The sequence below is a fragment of the Phoca vitulina genome, unplaced genomic scaffold (assembly GCF_004348235.1).
Source record: "Phoca vitulina isolate PV1807 unplaced genomic scaffold, GSC_HSeal_1.0 scaffold13, whole genome shotgun sequence".
NCBI lineage: Eukaryota > Metazoa > Chordata > Mammalia > Carnivora > Phocidae > Phoca > Phoca vitulina.
Window position 1 is genome coordinate 9,149,106 of NW_022589716.1, and position 25,825 is coordinate 9,174,930.

General features: G+C 38.3%; 1 protein-coding gene across 4 annotated transcripts in view; it reads left to right on the forward strand.

The window, feature by feature from the left end:
* The window catches only part of DOCK3 (dedicator of cytokinesis 3), a 571,728-nt gene that overhangs the window by 447,821 nt on the left and 98,082 nt on the right, over positions 1–25,825 (forward strand). For all 4 annotated transcript variants that reach the window (XM_032411365.1, XM_032411366.1, XM_032411368.1 and 1 more), the window contains exons 10-14: positions 921–1,002; positions 5,988–6,048; positions 7,316–7,463; positions 18,758–18,846; positions 23,108–23,233. In XM_032411365.1, the coding sequence (XP_032267256.1) occupies positions 921–1,002; positions 5,988–6,048; positions 7,316–7,463; positions 18,758–18,846; positions 23,108–23,233 (506 nt within the window). The remainder of the gene's footprint in view (positions 1–920; positions 1,003–5,987; positions 6,049–7,315; positions 7,464–18,757; positions 18,847–23,107; positions 23,234–25,825) is intronic.

Consider the following 25,825-nt stretch of genomic DNA (forward strand, 5'->3'; position numbering starts at 1 on the left):
GTTGACTAAATGAACAAATGAATACATGAACAAAGTAAGCAACCTGTGAAGTTGATATTATATCTTATAATTCTAGGACAATATTTTAATATTGACATATATGTGGTGAGTATGTGACTGTGGGCACAGGAGAAGTAAATTACTTTCAGAATCATATATGTGGTCTTTGCCATGGCTCAGTTTTCCTGTTGCAGTTGATGGGGAGCCTTGGGATGAAGAGGTAGGAAACTGAGCCTGGGCAAGAGTGAGAGAGTGAGGAGACACCTCTCCAGATGTCACAAACACTGTATCTCTGGTTTTTTAATTCAGTAACTTACTTCAGGAGCTAACTTGTGTTGTTTGTGGAATAAAATGTTTTAATGGCCCTATTAAATTCTGATTGCAACTTTAGTTATAATACATTATTCTCTTTGACTTTTTGCTCAAATTTTTGTAAGTCCCTGTAACATTTTTTTTCTTATTCCTGAAATGATTCTTAAGAGTTATCTAGGAAGATGTAAATTGGGTAATGTAGATCTTTTTGGCTCGAGTATGGTGGATATTTTTATGATCTGAGTGTTCACATCAGAGAATGTATATGCTTGTTATGGGCCTAGCATTATGACTGGAGCTTTGGGGGTATTTGGAAAATTAAGACTAGAAGATAGTCTTAATTGCTCCTCTCAGGGAGCACACACCTTTAGGGAGATAAGAGTCACTACCAGCAAATAAACAGCAATAGCTGTTAGGCAATTTGTAGTGTCCTTTGCATGCTGCTTGGCAAGAAAAATAGTGTCCTGCCATTAGACATGTACTTTTGGCCTTTCCTGTCACTATGAGCTGTTCTGAAAGTGTTTAGGGCTTCTCTATAAATGCCCTTTTTATTTGTTCTGGAGCATGTGGTCCCTTACATTTTTCTGTCTCTCTCTCCTACATTTCAGTGAGCGGTTTCTGGTGAGACTGAACAAGAATGGTGGGCCAAGGAACCCAGAGAAGATAGAACGAATGTGTGCCCTTTTTACAGTATGTGCAAATTCTCTTTCCCTTCTCTGCTGTTGACTCTACCCAGGGGCCTGCTATGTGGATATTGTCACCCTGGAAACGAGCATTTATTCTTACCTCCCCACACACTGGGGAGATTAGGACTTGATTTATGTTTCTATCAGGTTTTAATGAAATATTTAAAGAAAACTGAAATCAGCTATAGTTTTTAATTGATTTTTTATTAAAGAAATATAATCAAGTACCTTTTACTAATGTAGATTTTAGAAGCTATTTAATATAACAGACAAAATCTGAAAGAAGTCTTTCTTACTATTCTTATTCAAGACCACTGGGAATTTCTCTGATGTAGAAAGGCATCCACCAAATTTACAGCTTTGCAGTTTTTTAGTGAGTGCATATAAAGAGAGACAAACTAAGTAGTTCTTCTCTCTCACATACCAAATAGAGGGTCTTTTCCTACTATGATCTATACTTTCATTTTTTCCCAATAACCATGCTGTCATTCATGGTCTCCAGGATCACAAACTCATCAGCTCAGAGAAGATGTAATAATCTGCTTCTAGAAAGTGCTCGGCCTCACAATACCACATTGCCTTGTATATTCTTCAAGTTGATTCTGATTTACTAAATGTTTTTTATTTAGTTTAAAAAAAAAAAGGTAGTGTGCAGCTTTGTTTATTTCAGTTTATTTATTTGCTGAAGGAGAAAACAAGACCGTGTTACAATTTTAAACCAGTTTTGACTCTCATGGAGTCTTTGATCTGCTTCAGTGCTACTGAGATACATTAAGACCCATTAACGCTGGGAGGTGTGATAGTCTCACAGTGCTACTGCCCTGGTGTGGGGTGCATGATTGATGGGTGACAGGTGTCTCAGAGCTTACAGTGTGCCTCTTAAACACAAATGAGATTTAGCTAGGCATCTTATATGTGACTTTCTCTGGAAGATAAAACTGGATTTTTTACCTGACTTCTTTGTTCATTTACTACAACTTTATCTTTCAAAACTTCAAACAACGTTACTGCAGAATCAGAAGCCACTTTCACAGGGATAGCTTCTATTGAAAATGCTCCAGATGTACAGAAACATTTGTAAGTCTAGTTAAGCTAAAGTGATTTTTTTTTTTTACCCATCTTTGAGCTCATCATACAAACCTTAGGAGATAATACTGGAAGAAAGAGCATGAAGACAGTTAAGGGAATTAAGATGGTTTAGTCTGGGAAAAGCAACACTGTTCCTTCAGTAGGAAAAGAACAAGGGAAAGAGTACAAGTTGCGGTTAATGGGATTTAGGTTAGAATATTGGGAGAGATCTTCTGAAGTGAAAGTGTGTAAACATTGAGGTGGTCCTCTGGGGCCACCTTTCTGAAAACAGAAATAGAAAGAAACGAGACACCCATCTGTCTAGAATGCCTCAGTGACCTTAGAGGTTTTTCTAGATCCTGGTTCTCTGATAAAGCAGCAAAAGAAACCATTGCTTCCTTGTTCTTTGGCATTGTGGAAACAGAGCTGTGTGCATGTGCTATCTTTGAATATGATGAGTACAGTCCTTGTCTCTTGAAAAACGAACTTAATTATGATGATATTTGAATGTAATTACAGTAAATCAAAATTTTCATTTTGTAGCATTTTAATTATCTATATGGGCCCAGAGGCCTACGCTGTAGCTGTGACTTGATAAATCAAAGATGCACATAACATTCTTGTGCTCTTATTCTGCCACAATGGGAAGACACAAGGCTGCTAAAAATACCACTTCTGTAATTCCCTTTGTGGTACAGCCCTGGATTGTTTTTTAAGATCCTAAAGAGTGATTTGAGAAATTTTTACAAAGCACATGAAATTTTTTCACAAGATTGTCTTAGCCAGGATTTTCATGTCTTACTTTAAGCTATATGAAATAATAATTTTGGTGGAACCTATTTTCTCATCTAAGACTTGAGTGCCTCCTGTGGGCAAAAGGGGTTTTCCAGATTGACATACGTGCTACAGAGTTTGAGAGTAACGCACGAAAATGCAGCCACAGCTGTGGTCAGTGCCAACCTGATAGCTTACCTTAGCATCAAGAAGAGGGAAGCCTACAAACTGAGTGGTTTTGCAGGATTACTCAAGCAGACTTCAGAGCCACATTATAAACCAATCACATTATTCATGGCTCAACCTTGTTCTCTGTAAAATCTGGTTTTTTTCTGACCTTGTTAGATTTCAGAGCTTCCTGTCCAGGAAGAATTTTATCCAGAAGGAGGGGTTTCATATTTATGTGAATGTCTAATACAGTGAATATCTAATACAGTGATTTCCTAACTTTCATGATAAACAATGGCTATGTGTATGAGCGTGCGAGAGCATGTCTGTGAATTTACTTATTATTAGACATCCAGTGCTTCACACACAGTGCCTGGCAAATACCAAGGCCTCAGTAATGATTTAAATAAATGAATATGTTTATTTTTTATTATATTTGAGTGACCAACTCAGAAAATGAACTTGTGTTGTTTTCCTTGCATTCATTGGCATTATATTTTCTACATTTATTTATATCTTCTGCTTCTTTTATAGCATAAGTATGAATAAATTGGCTTTGTTGTATATTTGTAAATCCCATTATCTCTACAGAAAAAGGGCAGTTCAGGCACAGGAAAGTGAGTTGACTTTTCCGTGTTTCAAATGGAACATCAGTAACTGAGTCCCAAGATGCTGAGCCCTGAGTCACTGCCCTATGACTACCGTATAGTTGGGAACCAGCTTTTAATTATGTAGGATTGGAGGGTATGCTCCAATGAGTAAATCTAAATTCAAACTCTGCTCATCAAATGAATGGTGGGAATCCCTCTTCCCATCTTGCTTTTACAGGTCTTGTGAGTATTTTAATGTGGGTAGCCACACTTGGTACTTAGTTGTGAAGAGTGAGTGTTTAGTAACTCTGTGGTAACTATGTCTCACCACGGACTTACATTTAATAGGATAGCTTTCACACTGAAATTATGTGGGACTCTCAAATAATAATTCACATAAAATGTTTTTTTTGCACTGATTATTCCCATTTTATATTTATTGACTTCAAATAAATACCACAGAGAGTTCTGGGTACCATGTACAAGATGGTCAGAAAGGACCCCTACTCCATCTACTTGCAAAATACCATAAATTATATTTCCGTTTTCTTCCTTTCATTCACTTAGAACCGAGAGAGGTCCTGTGCTCATGTGTACAACTGATCTGATTAGTGTTTGATCATCTTTGGTAACTGGCTTGAATTCTTAGATGTAGGAATTAATCATCATACTGGTTATTTGATAGTTTGGATTAACATAGTCCAAGCTATGTAGAAGGAACGATTTCACTTTGAAATGTGTCAAACATTTCTATATCTTTCAGTAAATAGACATGTTTAAATCCCCCCAAAAGCACATAAAAGTGGTAATCTGGGGTTGTTGTTTTTTTTTTCATTTTTATATGTATTTAGTAACCATTTTAATAAGTGTCAAAATACAGAGATATTTTGAGGGTATCATTTTAAATTCCATTTATAAATTAAAGGAAGTGGTGAAATGGAGCCTGAACCATCCTTTTTCAGTTTCAAAACACAACTTTCATGTAAAAATATTTCTTTGTGATTCCAGAGTTACACATTTATTTTAAATTATTTTGTAACCTATCTCATTATAAGCATATTTCATTATTCCATCAAGAATTTGGTCAAATATCATAACCATCTAGAATCTAAAAGTTTCAATTTCACCATTGCACCTTACTTTTTAATGTCTCCTTTCCTTTCATATGTTTAGGACCATTCTACAGGGCAGAGCTGGGACTACGGTAAGGCAAGCAAAGCACAGGATCCTGAGAGTAAGACCTCTTTTAACTTTGCACCCTGGGTGCCTTGCTTGCCTTACCCTAGTCCTAACCCTGCAACAAGGTATAAAAATAAAGCAAACATGGGGACTCTGGATCTCAATTATAATTGATTGTAAATTATAAATTTATAATTTATAACTGTCACTTGCTTGTCCCTTTCCCTGCTTTTTTAAAAAGAGAAAAGCATCTGGAACCAATCAAAAGATGGGAAGGACAGGGAACTAAGTAAGGGAACTTATCCTAGAAGCAAAAGGGAAATCTTGGGAAACTGTCCCATTAAGGACAGAGGTTATTCCATCAATCATCATTAATTCACAACAGTGTCTCTGAGTGAGCAGCAAGTTGACCTGGTGAGAAGTCTGAAACAGAGTATATATTAAAGTTTTATTACTTTAAGTACGACATGTTAAAGTAAAATACATACCCATAAATGAACATTTTATTTCAAAATGTGTTCTAAACATAAATAATTTAATGTATAAAATTCTTTTCATAACTTTAGTTTTAAAAATTACTGATTGGATCAGATTGTTTACTTAAAGGAAGCCCTTAGAATTTTCTGGATAAGATTATTTTCAGCTCTATACTTCAGTATAAATGATGCATATCTAAATTTAGAAATCGAGATCAAATTATTGAGGTTTCACTAAGGCCAAATTAGTCTCTTCTCAAGGGAACATATCTAGTGTATAATAATCAATGTGGACCAAAGAATAAACATAAAATTAGTAAAGAGTAAACTTTTAGAATTTCAGTCATTAATAAGCTTATTGGTGTTTTCCCATTTTTTTCTGCATTGAACATTTGTTACAAAATGTTTTTTATGTGATGTTAGAATAAACATGGATAAGGCAATATTATGAAGATTTCTAATGTGAGAATTCTTGTAGATATTTGTTGGGTATTCTAAATAAAAGCTGGGAAAATATTATCAATAAAATAAACTTTGAGAGGTATATAAGATATTCACACTTTCACTGCAGTAATCCTACAAACACTAAACCAGTATGTGCTTTAGTCCCCCTCCCCACCTATAACATATGCTAAAAGTAACAAAAGCAGATGATTATGAGGTTCGAAATGAAATTTTAATTATTTTCAGTATATTCCTTGCCTTAATTTACTTGTGGTTTTTTTTTTCCTTAGGATCTGAGCAGCAAAGATATGAAGAGAGATTTATATATAGTTGCCCATGTGATACGAATAGGTACTGTCGACCTTATCCGTTCACATGACTAAAGACCAGCCCACCTTGGGATAAGTATCTACTACTATGTTTGAGCTTTATCATCTCCCTAGCTCTTATCTGTGATGTCAGGTCTCAGGATGACAGTCCAGCTTGTAGCAGAACTCTACCTTAAGCTCAACTGCTATGGTAGCTGAATTTGACATAAATGAAAGCATTTTTTTTTTCACTTGAAATCTTCTGCTCCCTATTTGTTTTTGGACCCAAACTCTTTATTTCAAGTGGTCTGCTGTTTTGACATTCTTTCCATCACAGTGCCTTGCCTTTTGTACCAGCTTTTCCACTTCAGAGATCTTACAACAGGTTGCAGGTTGCCATCTTAACAGGTGGTGAATGGCCTTCGCTGTGTTTTGTATCCAAAAGTATGTATGTGTGCTGTTTTCCACAAAATGAGAGTTACCATCCTTACTGCAGTCAATATATGGTATTTCACTTTTACCCCACCCAAGATGAAAAAAGTGAGTTTTGCTACTGTTCTGTGGTTGATTTACTCACCCTTATTTCGAGCATATGGCATAATTTGGGGGGCTATGACTAACCAAGTCTTCCTCCATAGGTTTGGGTTCTGGCATATCTTGTACCTTTTTGTCAAAGAATATTTTTTAATCCTTTGCCAACAAGACACCTGTTTTGCTGTACTTTTGTTTTGCTGTACTTCCTAAGCATTTATTGAGGTTCCAGTTTTGCTCTTGCAAGTCCTCCACTGTAGGCACAGCCTTGGTAGGTGGGAGAAGCAAACTCCCATTCTTTCTGAGACAACTTTCGCTCCAGCAGAGGTTTAGGAGCAGCTTTGACAGCAAAATTTGGTTGGAAGAATAACACATTGTTCTTTGCATACATAGTTTTTACCTGGCAACTAAAAAACTCTGTATCCTTAATATGCCTAAGAAGTTTAAATCTAACACACTCGTTTTCCAAAGAAATTCATAAAACCACTGGTTCATTCTCATATGATTAATAAATGGACTATTGGTATTAAGGTAGATAATCAGGATGATTAATTGAATGTGGTGCAGGGGAAGAGCCCTGGCCAAAGGCCTGTTTGGCATTCCTCCACATAAATATTCTGCATTCTTGGATGGCTCCCTTCAGTCTTAAATTAGTCTTCCAATTTAGAGTATCTCTAAAGTGCCTATAGCTTTGACATCCTTGGATGACAACCAGGTGATACTGGTTCCAGAGGAGCCTGGAGTTCTCAGTCTGACTGGTATGTTCTGCTGTGCTCCAGGCCGGATGCTCCTGAATGACTCAAAGAAAGGCCCTGCTCACCTGCACTACCGGCGACCATATGGCTGTGCGGTCCTAAGCATCCTGGATGTTCTACAGTCACTCACAGAATTAAAGGAAGAAAAGGATTTTGTTCTTAAGGTTTACACGTGAGTAATAGAGATCAGAAATATTAATAATTTACAACATAAGACATTCCAGCCCTACCCTTGACAGCAGCAGTGCTCAAGCTTTGTGGGACACAGAACCACCAGAATATGTAGGATAGGGAGTTTTTTAAAAATGTAGAGATTTTGATCTAAGGTCTATATATATAAGTTTCCCAGGTGATAAGTTTCCCAGGTGATTCTGAAGCAGCTGAATTTGGAAACTTCTATCCTAAACTAGAAGTCTGGTAGTATAGACTTCTGTACTACCTCCTCTATCTAGGACTAACCAACATTATTATATATTTACAGGAAAACTAATAATGTAATTTCTCATGTGTTTTGGATATAAAAGTATCTTCTTTGTCTAATACTTGCCCCCCAGATATGGTAACTGAGCTAGATACCAATGCAAATTGCTTCAAAGAATGATCACGAGTCAAATTGAGGAAAAGCAAGTTTTTCTGAGGAGCTGTGGTTTCACTCTTCACTTTTGTGACCACAGATCCATAAGTCACACCCAACTGGTCATGGCATTATTTTTAATGTTCATTAACCAGAGGACCTACCTTATAGAGAAGCAGTGCATCTCCTCCTGATTCTTATTAAACAATAGAAAAAAAATAAATGAAGAAAAGGAACAGAATTCAGGCATATCATCTGTCTTTGCTGATACAGGCTTAGGAATATTAGTGCTGAAAACATGATCTATGATGAGTTTAGTGAGTTTTTAAAGTAAGTGTTTCTAACTATGAGAATTTTTTTTCAAAAAAACATCTGTCCTCTTTTGGTTTTAACCCAGTATTATTTTTCCAAATGAAATCTGATATTGTCCATCACGATGTTAATGTATCTTCACCATAAATATTGTATGAATATTTTTCTGTATTATCTGTTCTGATTCAGGCAGGAAATAAACTTAATTCACAGTTATACTTAATTTGGGCCTTTGTATATTAACTGCATTTTATTAATTTCAAAATAAAAGTCCAGACCTCCATATTACCTATTTTGCCTTAAGCACGGTTCTGTTCAGAGTTGTGTACTTTATGGGATGAGGATCTTCCTTTGGAATAGTAACCTACAAAGGAAATTTTGGTGGGTTTTCTCTTCCTTTCATGCATCAGTCACAGACTTTCTCCATATCCCAAATCTCTTCATTGATGGCTGATGGGAACTGCTTTTTGATATACTTTCCTCCCTTTGAAAAGGACTAAACAGGAATCCAAAATCATCATCATTATCCTCTTACTCCACTCTGTCCTTCCCAAGGGCAAAGGGTTTATAGGTAGCACTCCCAAATTGCATCTCTTTGCATGTATCAGCTATTCCGTGCTTCACTGCAAATTCTCATTGTGGATAGGGGCTTGCTCAGCATCCGTCTTGAAATCATGCTGTCAGGCTTAATTGGCCTAATTGCTTCTAAAACAACAGAAGATCATTATCAAAAAAAATTTTTTTGAAGGACTAATAGAATCAAAATGTAGGATAATTTTTCCACTTGAAAACAGTAAAATTGTCAAATAGAGTTCCAACTGCATGTTTGCAAAATTGATTTTGTGCACAGTATGGAATTCCTCTAGGATTAGTGTTTTAAATCCACATCAGCACAGTGAATCCAGCCCTTAAGAGAAGCAATATTTTCCAATAAGTTTCATGGCACATGTTTGTTAGATTGAATTAGAAGCTTTAAAGATTTAATAATTGTTATTAATAGTGCTTTAGCCTCTGTTAGGACAGGATTTTGCAAAGATAAAAGACCCCTTGTATAGTTTTAATCAATGAATTGGCAAAATATCTCATCAGTTGTTAACATTCTCATCATTTCTTTTATTATTCAGTCAGCCTCAACCAGCGAAGATTCAAGCTCCTGGGTGTCTCTTGCCAAAGCCATTCCTCTGGCTTAATAGATGTTGTTTAATATCATGTGTGTGTGTAGTGAAGGTCCCATATTGTTTTAAGAAAATCTCAACAAGAAGCTAGGGCGTGAAAACTAGGTTGCTTCCTAATGAGCCAAAAGCCTGAAAAATCACAAATAAATCATCACCCTATGCAATTCAGTCTGATATGTTTCCTCTTGGACAGAGGGACTAGGGTCACAGGCAGGCACAGGGCATGTCGAACCTGGAGCCTAGGACACAAAAGGAGAGGAGTGCTACAAAGCTAAAGCCAACACTAAGGTGAAGTCAAAGTGCCGTAAATAATGCATGTGACCAAACACAAGATGCTTCTGCATATGCAGTGACTACTCTCCAAATTCACAGTGTGACATAGTCTAAATAAACATTTTTAGGCCAACCTTAATGAAATAGATAATAACTACTTAGAATATTAAATCTATTATGTTAGTTATATTTTAAATCATATTATATAAAATGTATATTACCCATTACATATTCAACCACATGTTATATAAAATTGAGACAAGTATTACATTTTCCCCACTCTCATGTGTTATGAGAAAATTTTTTTCAAATTCTTCATATGCAACCATGTCATCAGGATTTTCTCAACATGAGAGCCACTTTCCGAGTCATCTGACACAGTTTTCCAAGGCATGGTCTTTCACTTCCATCAGGTTGGTTTTGATCCATCATTCTTTGAATCCTTGATGATGCGTTCACTAGAAGTTCATCTTGAGGCTCAATTACATTTTTGCTGAATATTTGGACACTTGCTGTTTCTGTGTCTTTATTTGTCCTGTAGGCCCATGTATGTGACCTTAATAATACAGCTGCTTACTATGCTACTTTTAAGGTGAGCTTTACAATAACATCCAGCTCTTCAGTTTGGAGGTCATACCCAAGGGTAATTACTAAATCTGTGTAGTTTTGCTCCTAAAAAAGAAGAAAAAAGGTCTTTAACCAATTCTGTCAGATAAGTTTTATAAACATCTAAAACTTGCATTGATTGAGATAATTTCAGGCTATGTAACTTACCCAAAATACTGCTATGACATTCAAAATAAAGGGATTCAGAGAATGCCCCACAACATGACAGGATTTGTGAGGGTGGAAATATAAGGTGGCAATCTCTTCTCTTATGTGATGACTGGAAAGGACCCTATCCTTATATTTGAGGTAGACACACATTTCCTCTGAACACTGACTTTGGGGTCTTTGTTTCATAGCAACCTTATCCACGAAACTGCCTCAAGTTGGGAGTACTTGTTTAGGAGCCATTCTTAAATGGAGACCTGTTCTTAAATGAGTGAAGGGCCATTCAGCCTTCCTCATTTTAGGAGAGAAAAGAAGGCTCAAGTCTTTATATATATAACAACGTCAAATGAAAATACTGCTTCTCATTTGTGAGTCAGTTAAGGAAGTAGCTCATATTTCTCTCTCTCCTAGCCTAGGCCTTCCCAATTTTCCATGGATCATCATCCACCCAGGACTGTTATCTGCTGTGTCTATTGTCAGTGTATGAGCATCTGCACCAAATGTCTGCTCAGGCCATTACAAAGAAGACCTAAATCCAGTAGGTCAATGCCCATGGAACTACTCTGTTTTGACTTGCAGTGCCCACCATCTCTAGCCTTAGAGCCCAGTTAGATTTGTTTGTGTGTTAGTGCTGCTGCAAAGCAGAATTCATTAAATAATGGGCCAGAGCAAAGAAAGTCAGCTCAGGAGACTCCTGTTCATGTAGAGGTGAAAAGGCTCACAACTCTAACACAGATATAAGTGTTGGCACATTGAGGTCCTAAGTATTCTCTGCCACAGGCTGGGAAAACACACCTGCGTTCTCCATTCCTTTTCTGTTGTTCTGCTCCTCCAGGAAAGTCACATTGAAAGAATGAGGGCTCTAAGAGTAGACAAACATAAAACCGCCTTCATATAACAACTTTGTTCACTGGTTTAAAGTAGTCAGTGGTATGTATGATCCCATCTTGTTTTTTTTTTAAGATAATACTTTCATCTATTAAATAGATGGATAGATTAGATAGATGAGGTGGTTGGTAAACAGAAGCTGTGAGATTTGGAAAAATCACCCTAATTCCCTGAACTTAAATTTCCTCATCTACAAAATTGAAAAAAAAAAAAAAGGAATAAGGTAATATAAGAAACCACAAAAAAATATCCATAGAAACTAGTGAATCAAACAGGAAAAAGGTGGTAAATAAACAAGAAGACCAGTGGTTCAGGAAATGAGGTCTAACCAAATAATGGGCATACTGCCTGCCATCTAAAAAGGAATTTCCTGTATTTTTTTTTTTTTTTTTTGCTAGTGACTCTTGGTTACAAGTAAGCTCCACCTTTACATCTAAACTGCAAATCCTATATAATTCCATGCATAATATCTTAATTACCCCATGGTAATCACATGAAATTTCCCATAGTCCATGTACTTCAGTTTAAAGGAAGTTGACCAAATTCAGCCTTCTTAACTGGTGAGAGAAGGCAACACCAGAGCTCAGGTGTCCTTGCGAACATCTCTGCCTCCAGCTTGCAAGAGTCCAGAAAGCCCCTTTTTTTCCTCCACAGGGATAGAAAGAGCATTTTATACTGATACATGGTGGAATTTATAGTGGAGATCTAATTGTCATGACCCTTATGCATATAATAATGACTCAAAATTACTATAGTCAATTTATTAGAAATACAAAGAGAGCATAAAAGTACAATAAAAGCAAGAGACTTTAACATGCCTCTTGACGTGTGTCAAGGAAGACAAAAATGAATAAGGATGGAAATATTTAAATCAGGTAAATAACTCTGACTTAGAGAATCTGAATAAGGTTGATGTGACAGATACTAACAGTCAGCACCTTTGAACGCTCACCATGGGCTGTCATTACCCCTCTTTTATTGATAAGGAAACAGGCACAGAGTGGTGAGGCATGTGTTTGAGCAGCCTGATTAAGAGACTATGCTCTTAACCTCTTGCTCTCCTACCTCCAGATAGGGTGAGCATAATTTGTCATCTAAATCAGGACATTCTGATAGTCAAAAGGAGTGCTATTGATGCCAGGACAGCAGGTGTCAATGGAGTATCCCCGCTCGCCAGGCCATATGGTCCTCCCAGCTCTAGACAAATCTTTTATCCAATAAAAAGAATACCTCTTTTCCAGTGCCTATGGAACATTTATAAAAATTATTCATAGAAAACATTTCCATAAATTCCATAAGGCACAAGCCACACTCTGATCACAGTGCAATTAGCATATAATGCATCATATTAGTCATCCAAAAGGGAAAAAACATATAATCATCCTGATATCAAAAAAGATACTTGACAAAGGTCAATCTTCATTCCCAATTTTTTTTTCATTCCCGATTATTTAACAATTTTAGCTTAGTAAACTCAGAATAAAATGCTGTTTGTTGCAATTTGAGGGGGTTAATAGATATCAGTAGATTGGTTCTAAGAGCAAAATATTAAGCAGGTATAGATAAAAATAGATATACAATACAGAGTGGCATAGATGGAAATTTATAATGTATATATATATACATATGTGTGTATACATATGTAAATAGTATATATAAACATGTCATTTTTATTAGCAAGAAAACTTATTTGAGATCACGGTTTGGATCTATGAGCCACATGGACTTTTGTATTTGTTTCCTGTGGCTGCTATAACAAATTACCGCAAATGTGGTGATTTATAACATAGAAATTTATTCTCACAATCTGGAGGCCAGAAGTCTGAAATCAAGATACCAGCAGGACCACACTCATTCTGGAGGCTCCAGGGGAAAATCTGTTCTTTGCATCTTCTGGGAGCTGTCAGCATGCCTTGATTTGCAGCTTCATCACTCTAATCTCTGCTTCTGTGGTCACATTGCCTCCTCCTCTCCTGTCTGCATTTTCTTCTCTTCTGTGTCTTAAATCTTCCTCTGCCTTTCTCTAAGGACATTTGTCATTGAAGTTGGACTCACCCAGATTATCCAGGATTATCTCCTAATCTCAAGATCCTTAACTTAATTACATCTATAAAGATCCTTTTTCCAAATAAGGTAACATTCACAGGTTCCAGGGATTAGGATATGGATATATCTTTTTAGGGGCCACCATTCAACCTACCACAACTTGTGATTAACATGAACCCTGAGTCAGAAAGACTATTATAGAGTCATCATCAGAGTGGAACCTGGTGATGCAGAGGGATTGTCTGTTCTCTGCAAATAGGTTGGTCCCAAAAGAGGGAAGAGGCAGAATTGACATGTTCATGCCCAGGTCCTTCTTCTAGAAGTGCTGGCCAGAGGTCACTCTTTCTCCCAGGAAAGTGACTAAATGGGGCCGAAATGTTACTCATGGAAGCCCTTCTACCACCTGGAAGGAGGACTAAAACTTAGTATTTCTGTTAAAGTGTTATGTGTGCATGCTTGCGTGCTATTTGTCTTTTTTTAATACTCTGTACTAAAATAAACATATATAGGTTGTAAAATAAATAATTTACATTTTTCATAAATAAAAATGCAGGGGCACCTGGGTGGATCTGTTGGTTAAGCGTCTGCCTTAGGCTCAGGTCATGATCTCAAGGTCCTGGGATCGAGCCCTACATCGGGCTCCCTGCTCAGTGGGGAGCCTGCTTCTCTCTCTCTCCCTCTCCCTCTGTGTGCTCTCTCTCTCTCTCTAGTTCTCACTCACAAATAAATAAAATCATAAGTAAACAAAATCATAAATAAATAAATAAAAATGCAATTTCTCGTGGCCATGACAGCACATCCAGAATGTATCAAATTAGTTTGTGTCAGCTTGGTCTTGGAGATTCTGTTCAATTAGACCATTTTTATAGAAATATGTGCTGTTTTTCTTCATCCTTCTGGATACTTCTCTCTTTTTTTGCACTTTAATCAGGACTACATGAAACAGTGGTCAGCATCAGTAGTATTTCTAAATCTGTAGGTTGTTGCCTATTTTCCAGCTTATTAGGACTAACCAAATAAAAGCCAAAAGAACACCCAAAGAGAAAGAATTTTAACATGGAGTATTTGCACTAAATTAAGTTTTACACCATAACCAAGAGTCAGTAGTTGTAATTAAGTAGAGACAAAATGGGAATGCTGACTGACATCAGGGATACAAGGACCCTGAAGCCCGGTGCAGGAGTAAGGTTTTCAGGGTTATAGTACTCAGCCTCTTTCTCTCTGCACCCCACCCCAACCCTGCCTGCCTGTCCTACTTTTGGGACCAAGCAGACCTATGTTTAGACTCTAGCTCCACTTCTTTCTTCTCAGTAAAATGAACATTAGGAGAATTAAGTGAAATAAAATATGGGAATATACCCCAACCATTGTCTACCTATAGTAGGCCCCCTTCTAAAAATGCAAAGGTTATATGCAACTGATAATTTATTGAACACAAAACATTGAACATCTGAAACTAATGATGCACCATATGTTGGATCATTGAATTTAAACAAAAAATAAAATAAAAAAATAAAATGCAAACTTAAAGGTCTTACAAACAACCCTTTAAAATTTCTTAAGCCTTTTAAACATTTTTTGTGTTGTTCACCTTGGAGAAAGAGGAGAAGAAAGTTGGGTGAATAACCATCAGAAACACAGAAATTAAATTAAGGAGATTGTAGGGAAGAGGCAGATGCTAACGTGTGCTCTGGTACATGAGTGAATGAGAAGAGTATTCTGAACTCTGTTGAGCAGAACCCGAACTCCTGCTCCAGTGCTTCTGAATGCTTGGGAATCCCATGTAGAAAACCAAAATGCTCTCACCTCTCTGTCTTCTTCCTTGAGTAAAATCCCTGGACATGTGGTAGTTGAAGTGCTGTGCTGTTTATCTCCCCTCTGAGGAAAGCAGACTGCTACAGAGGCATACAGACCTCTTTTAGATCACAATCCCTCATGTGTCTTATGATTGAGGACAAACTACCAACATCAGTAATCATGCTCTACATATTAATTTGATTGGATAGAACATAATCATGCTTCATTATAATCACAACTCATTTGATTATTTAATAAATGCTCCCATTTATAATTTGTCCTTATAAAATATCCTAGTGATTGGTTAAAATATGCTGATGACAGCACATCCACTTATTTTCAGATGATTTGAGTAGCTCCTTGGCATTCAGGAAAGGAAGATATTTGAAAGATCAGTTAGGAGGTGATTACACTAGTCCAGAAGAGAGATGATAATGGTTGTACCGAGGCCATGAAGAGGAGAGGTGAATGAATTAATACACACTGACACTGTGGATGTGGTTGACAAAGCACTATCTCCACTATACTGCAAAAAAAAAAAAACCCAAAAAACAAAAAAAACCCCACACATTAATGTTTTATTGGAGAAATGCTGAAATTACACCATCTATTGGAAGGAGGGAGTTAATTTTCAAGAATCTTCTTTTGAAGTGAGAGGGGCAGTATGTTATTTATGACAAACTGTAGTCAGATTTCTGTTAAAGAAAGTAACTACTGATCTTGTAAACCTAGAAAGTGACACACACACAAAAAAAAACTGACAGCAAGACAAGTCTTTAATCCTCACCAGCTGGGCACTTCTCTGATGTACTGACTGGTTGGAAGAGATGAGACAGTGTGCGTGTCAGACAGGAAGGGCTGGATGTGCTGTTCCCAGCACCTCTCACTTCTGATTTCCAACTGGGTTGCTAAATCACAAGTGCTCATCCTGAAGAACACTCTCCCCCTTCCTTTGTTAGAAAGGAATTCTGTAAGTAGAAACTATCCTCACAACTCTGGACTACAAGAACTTCATCTTTGGTAATTCTTTGCAGCATCTCTAAGTGAGACTTCTTTATATTGATTAAGGAGTCCGAAGGGCCACTGACTGAGTAACAAAATTAAGCTAATGACTAATTTCCTTTATCTCTTAATGGCTTCCATACAAACTCTTTTATTTAATTGTTCTTCACATTGCTTGTACTTCACACTGCTGGATGGCACATGATAAAACTTTTTTTCTGTTGTTAAGTCTTTATACTATTTTTTCAGCTCCTTACTCTTTCTTTGATTTCTTTTTTATTATTATTTGAATGTAGTTGACACACAACATTACATTAGTTTCAGATGTGCAACATAGCGATTCATCTTCTCTATACATTATGCTCTGCTCACCACAAAAACAGAAATACTATATGATCCAATAATTCCACTACTGGGTATTTACCCAAAGAAAACAAAAGCACTAATTCAAAAAAGATATATGCACCCTTATGTTTATTGCAGCATTATTTACAATAGCCAAGATATGGAAGCAACTCAAGTGTCCATCAATAGACAAATAGATAAGGAAGATGTGGTATATACACACACACACAGACACACACACACACATACACAGGAATATTGTGCGGCCTTAAAAAAAAGACTCAAAGAGGCACATGCACCCCAATGTTTATAGCAGCAATGTCCACAATAGCCAAAATAATGGAAAGACCCCAGATGTCCATCGACAGATGAATGGATATAGAAGATGTGGTGTGTATGTATATATATATATATGTATATACACATACATACACACATACACACACACATACATACACACACACACACATACCTACATACCATGTAATATTACTCATCCATCAAAAAGAATGAAATCTTGCCATTTGCTAGGATGTGGATAGAACTAGAGGGTATTATGCTAAGTGAAATAAGTCAGTCAGAGAAAGACAAATACCATATGTGGTATTTCATTCATATGTGGAATTTAAGAAACAGAATAGATGAACATAGAGGAAGGGAAGGAAAATAAAATAAGATCAAAACAGACAAACCATAAGAGACTCTTAACTATAAGAAACAAACTGAAGGTTGCTGGAAGGGAGGTGGGGGGGGGGAATGGGCTAAATGGGGGATGGGCATTAAGGAGGGCATTTGATGTAATGAGCACTGGGTGTTATATGCAACTGATGAATCAATAAATTCTACCCCCAAAAGTAATAATACACTATATGTTAACTAAATTGAATTTATTAAGATTTTATTTATTTATTTGACAGAGAGATAGAGCCAGAGAGCACAAGCGGGGGCAGGGTGGGGCAGGCAGAGGGAGAGGGAGAAGCAGGCTCCCTGCTGAGCAGGGAGCCCGATGCGGGGCTCAATTCCAGGACCTCAGGATCATGACCTGAGCCGAAGGCAGACACTTAACTGACTGAGCCACCCAGGCGCCCCAATTAAATTGAATTTAAATTTAAAAAATTTTTTTAAAGATGTGATCTTGCCATTTTTGACAACATAGATGGACCTAGAGGGCATTATACTAAATGAAACAAGTCAGACTGAGAAAGTCCAATACTGTATGATTTCACATGATAAAATTCTTACTGGGGTTTCCTATTTGAAGTGGCTGTGCTGGACTACACACTTCTATGTAACCATGGAAAGATCCTGTGAGTTTTCCTTTGTGCCTGGGTCTTCCATTTTAGAGTCAGAAGGTACGGACTCATACCTTCGTATGCAACAGGGGAAGGGGTGGGGCCAAGGCTCTGGGGACTCTTGGTGTCACATGGAATTTTCAAGAGATGACCCCAATCTCATTTCAGTTGTTTCATCAAAGTGTTTGCATTAGGATGAGGAATTCCTGGTCTCTGTTTCTAAACTATAACAAGTACTTGTGTGGTTGCAGCTCTCTTGGAATTGCCCTTTAGAGGGGAAGACTCTGAAATGTCAGAAATTAACAGAGGTGCAATATTGTTCCTCTGTTCTCTCTTTTGTCCCAATCCTGAAGCCCCTAGGGAAGGACTTTATATGTTTAGACATTCAACCTTCTCTGCTAAGCTCTCCTTTCCCTTGACTACAGAGGTTTTCACAGTGGATCAAACTCACTATACTCTCCTAAATTTTTCCTCCTCTCTTGGTTTGGCTGAAACAGCCACAAGCATATATCCACACTGCCCTGAGCGTAGCAGGATTTTCCTCTGGGGCCAGTATAATGACTATTGAATGATGGTACAAAGCCAATGCAAGGCATGGCAGTTCCTAAACAGTAGTCGTTGTTGAGAGGAACTGTTATTTTCCCTCTCAGGAACTTGCCTCTGGAACCTAGTGCGTGTGTGTGTGTGCGCGCGCATATGTGTGTGTGTAAGGGACTAGAAGAGAAAAACTTGTCGTGTGGGAGAGTGCTACTTCAGAGAAAAGGATATTTTGCCACTTAAAATATTTGTTGAGATTCATTTTAGAGTTTCAACACTTTCCTCAAGTGTGAATCTTCTATGGGCCTTAACAGAAAACAAGCCTTGTCTAATTTAGTAAAACATAGGAAAGTGAGTTTGAAGTTTTCCTTCAAAGTTAGCATTTCAGTTGGAACATCAGACCAGATATTGAAAAGCCTTGAGAGCCATAATGCCTGTCCTTCTGTTGCAGGTGCAACAACGAGAGTGAGTGGTCCCAGATCCATGAGAATATCATCCGCAAGTCCAGCGCCAAGTATTCTGCCCCCAGCGCCAGCCATGGTAACATACTTCTCTGCCTAGAAAACTTTGTGTCGTGCTTGCTGTTGCTGATCATACAGACCTCAGTGAATTTCTGCTGATCAGTTGCCATATGTAAAGTTCAATTCCCTACAAACATTTATTCTCCTCCCCAGTCACTTTCTACTATTTTTTTTGTGATAATTTGAGACCTTTCCTAATTACTTCTAACCAAAATACATTTTCTGTTCTTTCTAAAATGGATCCCATGTGCTTTGATAGGTGACTTGAGTTCCAATTTAAATCCAAAGTGAACAAAATTGGTGCAGGGTTTGTCACATTGTGAAGTCTGTGTTTTCCTGAACAAAGAATACACATCCTAGCCAAAAATAAAAGACAAATATTAATAATCACTTTTTCTATTCCTGTTCAGCGTTAGCATCACCAAGAAAGCCTGATACTAATGAGAATCAGTGATTAATCTGCCAATATCATTCAGGAACTAGAATAGACAATCTTTATTTCACAGCAGCTTTTTATCTTAGTTCAACTTCTTTTCCTTTTTTTTTTTAAAGATTTTATTTATTTATTTGACAGAGAGAGACACAGCAAGAGAGGGAACACAAGCAGGGGGAGGGGGAGAGGGAGAAGCAGGCTTCCCGCAGAGCAGGGAGCCCGATGCAGGGCTCGATCCCGACCCTGGGATCATGACCTGAGCCGAAGGCAGACGCTTAATGACTGAGCCAGCCAGGCACCCCAACTTCTTTTCCTTTTCCCTCCTTTTCTTTTAAAACGCTTAATTTCTCTTTAAGTCTTGGTGCAATTCCACACATTAGAAAGATTGTATTTTCTAATTTGAACATTAATTGCTTGATTAAATTAGAAGCACTATTTAAAAGCCTCTGAGCTTTTATGTACACTTGAAGATAGCTTTCAAATTATATAGAACCATGTTTCTTCTGACAGTTTTAACCTCTCAGTTATCTCATAATCTCTTTTACATAACTTTCTTTATTTTTTAACTTCCATATCCTTGTTGTAAATAGAAAGTGGGCCTTAAATAACAGTGTAAAGCCACTGCAAGACATGGCAGTCTCCAAAATTATTAAGAAGAACTAAGTTTTCACTACTAGGTATATATCCAAAAAGTACAAAAATGCTGATTCGAAGGGGCACATGTACCCCAGTGTTCATAACAACATTATCAACAATAGCCAAATTATGCAAAGAGCCCAAATGTCCATCGACTGAGGAATGGATGAAGAAGGTGTGGTATATAAGTATATATATATATACACACACACAATGGAATATTACTCAGCCATCAGAAAGGATGAATACTCAGCATTTACATCAATGTGGATGGACTGGAGGGTATTATGCTGAGTGAAATAAGTTAGAGAAAGACAAATACCATATAATTTCACTTATATGTGGAATTTAAGAAACAAAACAGATGAACATAGGGGGAAGGAAGGAAAAATAAAATAAAGAGGCAAACCATAAGAGACTCTTAAATGTAGAGAACAACTGAGGGCTGCTGGAGGGGAGGAGGATGGGGGAAGGGCTAAATGGGTGATGGGCATTAAGGAGGGCACTTGTTGGGATGAGCACTGGGTGTTGTATGTGGACGATGAATCACTGGATTCTGCTCCTGAAACCAGCGCTGCACTGTATGTTAACTAACTTGAAATTTAAAAAAAAAAAAAAAAGAACTTAATTTTTTCTTTATCAGGGTTAGCAGATACTGAACTAGGAGGGTCCTCAGAGCAGCTCCACACCAGAGGCTGCAAAGTTTGAGACTCTCAGCTAGGAGTACTTGATTTCTCTAAAACTCTGGCATGGGGAGCCTCAGGATCTCTCTCACTATTTTTAAGTGATTGTTTTTTCTGTGTATGTGCCTGGATGCCAACGAGCTCCATGTAGTGTGCTTGAAGGGGAAGGGAGCCCATATTTCTCATCTAAAATGAGGCTAAAGCAAGAAGCAAATAAACCTTGTTTTTAAAATATAAAGTTACCGGTAATTTGGAAGACTACCATTCACATCCATACTTATGGTGTTCTTTGCTTTATTTACTTACTTGATTTGTAAAGAGCTGCCTCTGGCTACAAGTTCTTGGGACATGATATGATTAAAATATGGAGAACATTATAAAAGAAAGATTGTAGTAATAATACACTTTTAAAAACAATTGAAAGATTGGTTTCCACCATCACCTCCCCAGGTTAAGATGTTGAATTGTGTCTCACTTCTCAGAGCAGGGCGGTGCCATCTTCAGTGTCTGTGGTTTTTATCCAGAACTCACAAACACTGGCCATTTCTAATTACACTTGCCCTAGTGAAAAAGGCACCTGCAGAGTGCAGGGGGGCACACAAAAAATTCAAAATGGATGAAAGAGCTAAATGTGAGACAGGAAACCATTAGAATCCTAGAGGAGAACACAGGGAGCAACCTCTCTGACCTCAGCCGCAGCAACTATCTTGCTAGGCACGTCTCTGGAGGAAAGGGAAACAAAAGCAAAAATGAACTATCAGGACTTCATCAAGATAAAAAGCTTCTGCACAGTGAAGGAAACAATCAACAAAACTAAAAGGCAACCTACAGAACGGGAGAAGATATTTGCAAATGACATATCTGACAAAACGTTAGTATCCAGAATCTACAAAGCACTCATCAAAATCAACACCCAAAAAATAAATAATCCAGTTAAGAAATGGGCAGAAGACATGAATAGACATTTTTCCAAAGAAGACATCCGGTGGCCAACAGACACATGAAAAGATACTCAACAACATTCATCATCAGGGAAATAAAAATCGAAACCGCAATGAGATATCACCTCACATCTGTCAGAATGGTTAAAATTAACAACACAGAGAAAGTCAATTATCATATGGTTTCACTTATTTGTGGAACATAAGGAATAGCATGGAGGACATTAGGAGAAGGAAGGGAAAAATGAGGGGCGGGGGGAATTGGAGGGAGAGATGAACCATGAGAGACTATGGACTCTGAGAAACAAACAGGGTTTTAGAGGGGAGGGGGGAGGGGGATTGGTTAGCCCAGTGATGGGTATTAAGGAGGGCATGTACTGCATGGAGCACTGGGTGTTATACGAAAACAATGCATCGTGGATCACCACATCAAAAACTAATGATGTATTTGTATGGTGACTAACATAACATAATAAAATTTTTTTTAAAATTTTTTTAAAAATAAAATTAACAACATAGGAAACGATGGATGTTGGCTAGTATGTGGAAAAAGGGGAACACTCTTACACTGTTGATGGGAATGCAAACTGATGCAGCCACTGTGGAAAACAGTATGGAGTTTCCTCAAAAAGTTAAAAATAGAACTACCCTATGACCCAGCAATTGCACTACTAGGTATTTACCCAAAGAATGCAAAAATACTGATTTGAAGGGGTACATGTACCCCAATGTTATAGAAGCACTATCAGCAATAGCCAACTTACAGAAAGAGCCCAAATGTCCATCGACTGATGAATGGATAAAGAAGATGTCATACACACACACACACACACACACACACACACACACACACGAATATTACTCAGCCATCAAAAAGAATGAAATCTTGCCATCTGCAGTGATGTGGATGGAGCTAGAGAGTATTATGCTAAGCAAAATAAGTCAGAGAAAGACAAATACCATATGATTTCACTCATAGGTGGAATTTAAGAAACAAAATAGATGATAATAGGGGGAAAATAGAGAGGGAAGCAAACCATAAGAGACACTTTTTTTTTCTTTAAGTAGGCTCCACGCCCGGCATGGAGCCCAACTGGGGGCTTGAATTTACAACCCTGAGATCAAGACCTGAGCTGAGATCAAGAGTTGGATGCTTAACCAACTAAGCCACCCAGGCACCCCCTAAAGACTCTTAAATATAGGGAACAAACTAAGGGTTGCTTGAGGGGAGGTGGGTGGGGGTGGGCTAAATGGGTGATGGATATTAAGGAGGGCACTTGTGTTGAGCACTGGGTGTTATATGTAAGTGATGAATCACTAAATTCTACCCCTGAAACCAATATTACAGTGTACGTTAACTAGAATTTAAATAAAAATTTGAAACAACAACAAAAAAAATCCTTTAGCTTTCTAGAACATTTCTTTAGAATAACATATACTTTCTGCATCAAAATTTTTTTCAAGAAAAGTGCTGAACTTTGCATATTTTCTTCCAGAAAAAAAAACATGACTCTTTATGTCTTTTCTCGTACTAGAGTACAGGGTGGAGATGTGGTTCTGAGTAAGAAAATGCTTTTGTTTTTGCAGGTCTTATCATTTCTCTGCAGCTTCTTCGTGGAGACATGGAACAGATTAGGAGAGAAAACCCCATGATATTTAATAGGGGATTGGCAATTACAAGAAAATTGGGATTTCCTGACGTCATCATGCCAGGTAGGCAGCCCTTCTTGGGCCTGGGTTGGGAGCAGGGTTAGAAGGATGGAATCTGGTGCTCCTCTCATGAGCAGATGGTGAACTGTGCTGGGGAGGAGCCCTGCAGCCATTAAAAGCCTCTGAATCCAAGTCAGGTTGCTGACTACAATCTGTAGTCAGTGGCTCCTTTATTGGCATCTGTTCTTTTCCAGAAGCCCCCACATCATATTCACCCATGCGACATGACAATCCAGCAGATGGGCTTTGTTGTCTCCTGTAGAGACTGGATGGTAGGAACCAACATGAAACTCTTCATGGGGATGCTTTATACCTTCTTTGGCTCACAAGAGCTTCCTCTTTAAGGGGGAGAATACACCAAAATATGTGCCTGTAGTATTGATGAATCCAATTCATGTAGGAAAAGCAGATACATTTTAATGTATCAGAAAACAAATCAGGCAAATGGTATGTTAGGCACTAGGAATAGTACTACCTAGCCAGTTTCTTAGGGATTGGCACACTGTTCTCATCTAATGCCCAGCGGAAAGCCAGAGCAGAAAGTGGGAATGCATCAACCCTCGTGTGTGGTTCTAGAAGGTCAGTCTCAGGTTCATGTTTCCTAGTCAGGTCGATGCAGGCAAAGCTAGAGAAGTGGATTGAAATAGGCCATCAGAACCAAGAGGACTTTAGGGAGTGAGGGAAGGATAGAGGTGTGGCTCAGATGGAGGGATGGTGGTCTGATAAGCAGAGGAGATATGAACGAAGAAGGGGAAATCAGAACAAGCAAATAGCTGGTTTTCTGAATGAATTACAGGAGTAGTGGACCTACCCTTCCCATTGAATTTGAATGATCCGGTAAAAGCTTGTTTGCTTCTGTTTGAAAGAGCCAGGGTAGGCCAGCCTGAACTGATTGTGACCACTCTGTATATCACCTGTTTGGAGTTCTTCATGGTGCTCTAAATTCCCTTGTTGGAAATATTTGTCAGCACACACCCAAGGGGGAGTATGGCCTGAGCACAGAAGGCCCAGGTGATGGATTCAAGCTGCCTTCCAACTTCTCCCACTGTGCCTGGACTTGTTTTCTCTTGCCTGCATCCCCTCCCCATAGACACTGTGAATGCAGAGTAAGCGGCTGGGAACAGCCCTCATCTCCTGCTCATGCACACAGAAAGATCTTTTGGGTGGGAAACCTGGGCCACTCAATCAATTCCATGTTTAGCTAAATGCTAGGGAAACTTCATGCTTATAAAGTGCCCCCATCTGACTGTTGTAGAGCAATATCCTTCATAGGACACTTTTTCCATTCTGTCCTGACACCATTCCTCAGCCCTGGTTGTCAGGACAAGAAGAGCCCAGGCATGGTCCTGGCTTCTTGGCAAAATGTCATGGAAGAAGGAAGAGTGGTTACCAAAATTGATCTGGTGGTTTTTTATTTTAAGTTAGATATCCAGGCTCATGAGGTAGAGTAATACATTCTAAGAGATATACTTAAAGTCCTTCCTTTCTTTTAAGAACTTATTTGCCTGACATTTAGACATTTCTTTCTTCTTAACATTCACAGTCAGAGAATTAAAAACCAAATGAACAAAGACTAAAAATGAACAAACTTAAGTCAAAACAATTCTTAAGTAAAGTTTGATTTCAAGAGTTACGTTGTCTAGCCCTCATCTAAGGAAAGAAATCCTTTTGTGGAGCACCCCGCATCTCTTTGCATCATTGACAAAACAGTTTAGAAAGGACTTCGGGGTATGCTAGATGAGTCTGGGGAAATCAGCTGTATCAGGCACTGGTGAAACAAGCTAAGGTTAGGGGAGTTTTCCCTCCCCTGGGCAGCGAAGGGACCATTATATAATTTGCAATCCTGAAAGGTCCAGGCCAGGCCTGTGAGTATGCTGCTTCCTGGGTTGTCCGCCTTTGAGTACTGAGTGCTACAGCTGAAAGTAAGGATTGGTTCACAGGCAGGATGCAATCTTTTGTGCATAATCTGTCTCCTCCTCTACCCTTCGTCCCCCTGAGGAAAGAGCTTTTTTGCAAATGGCCACTCCCAGGGTTGTGAGCTAACAACTGACTGACAGACCTTTCAGTGCACTCCAAGATATCATCAGAGAGAGTTTTCCATTCTCAGGCATGGTGATAGAGCTGGCCTGCAGCTTCTGGAGCAACAGGAAAAGTGTACAGGCATGTTTTACATTGCGGTCAACCTATCTTGGGAAACCATATGCTCAGAAGTCCCTTAGTGAGACTTCTGCAGCTGAACCACCCTTCACCCGTGGGAATGTTGTACCTGGGCTGCAGCACTCTCTCAGCCCATATAGTGCTGGTATGTCCCAGTTACAAGAAGTTGCAACTTCCTGATACATGGACATACATATGAGAAATGAACAAGGCAATGAATTATGTCAGTAACTGTGAGCATTTCAACACTTAAGTTACAGAGTTAAACCAGGCTCTAGCCACACCAGTATCCAACATACCCTTTTGAAAAAGGTCTTTTTGATGGTCTCCCATTGCTCTCCATGGGTGTGTAACACATCGTGTGGCCACTGTGAACCAGAGATGTGCTACTCTGTGCCACCACTGAGACTATACAGCCATCCAGCTCGGCTCGTGACC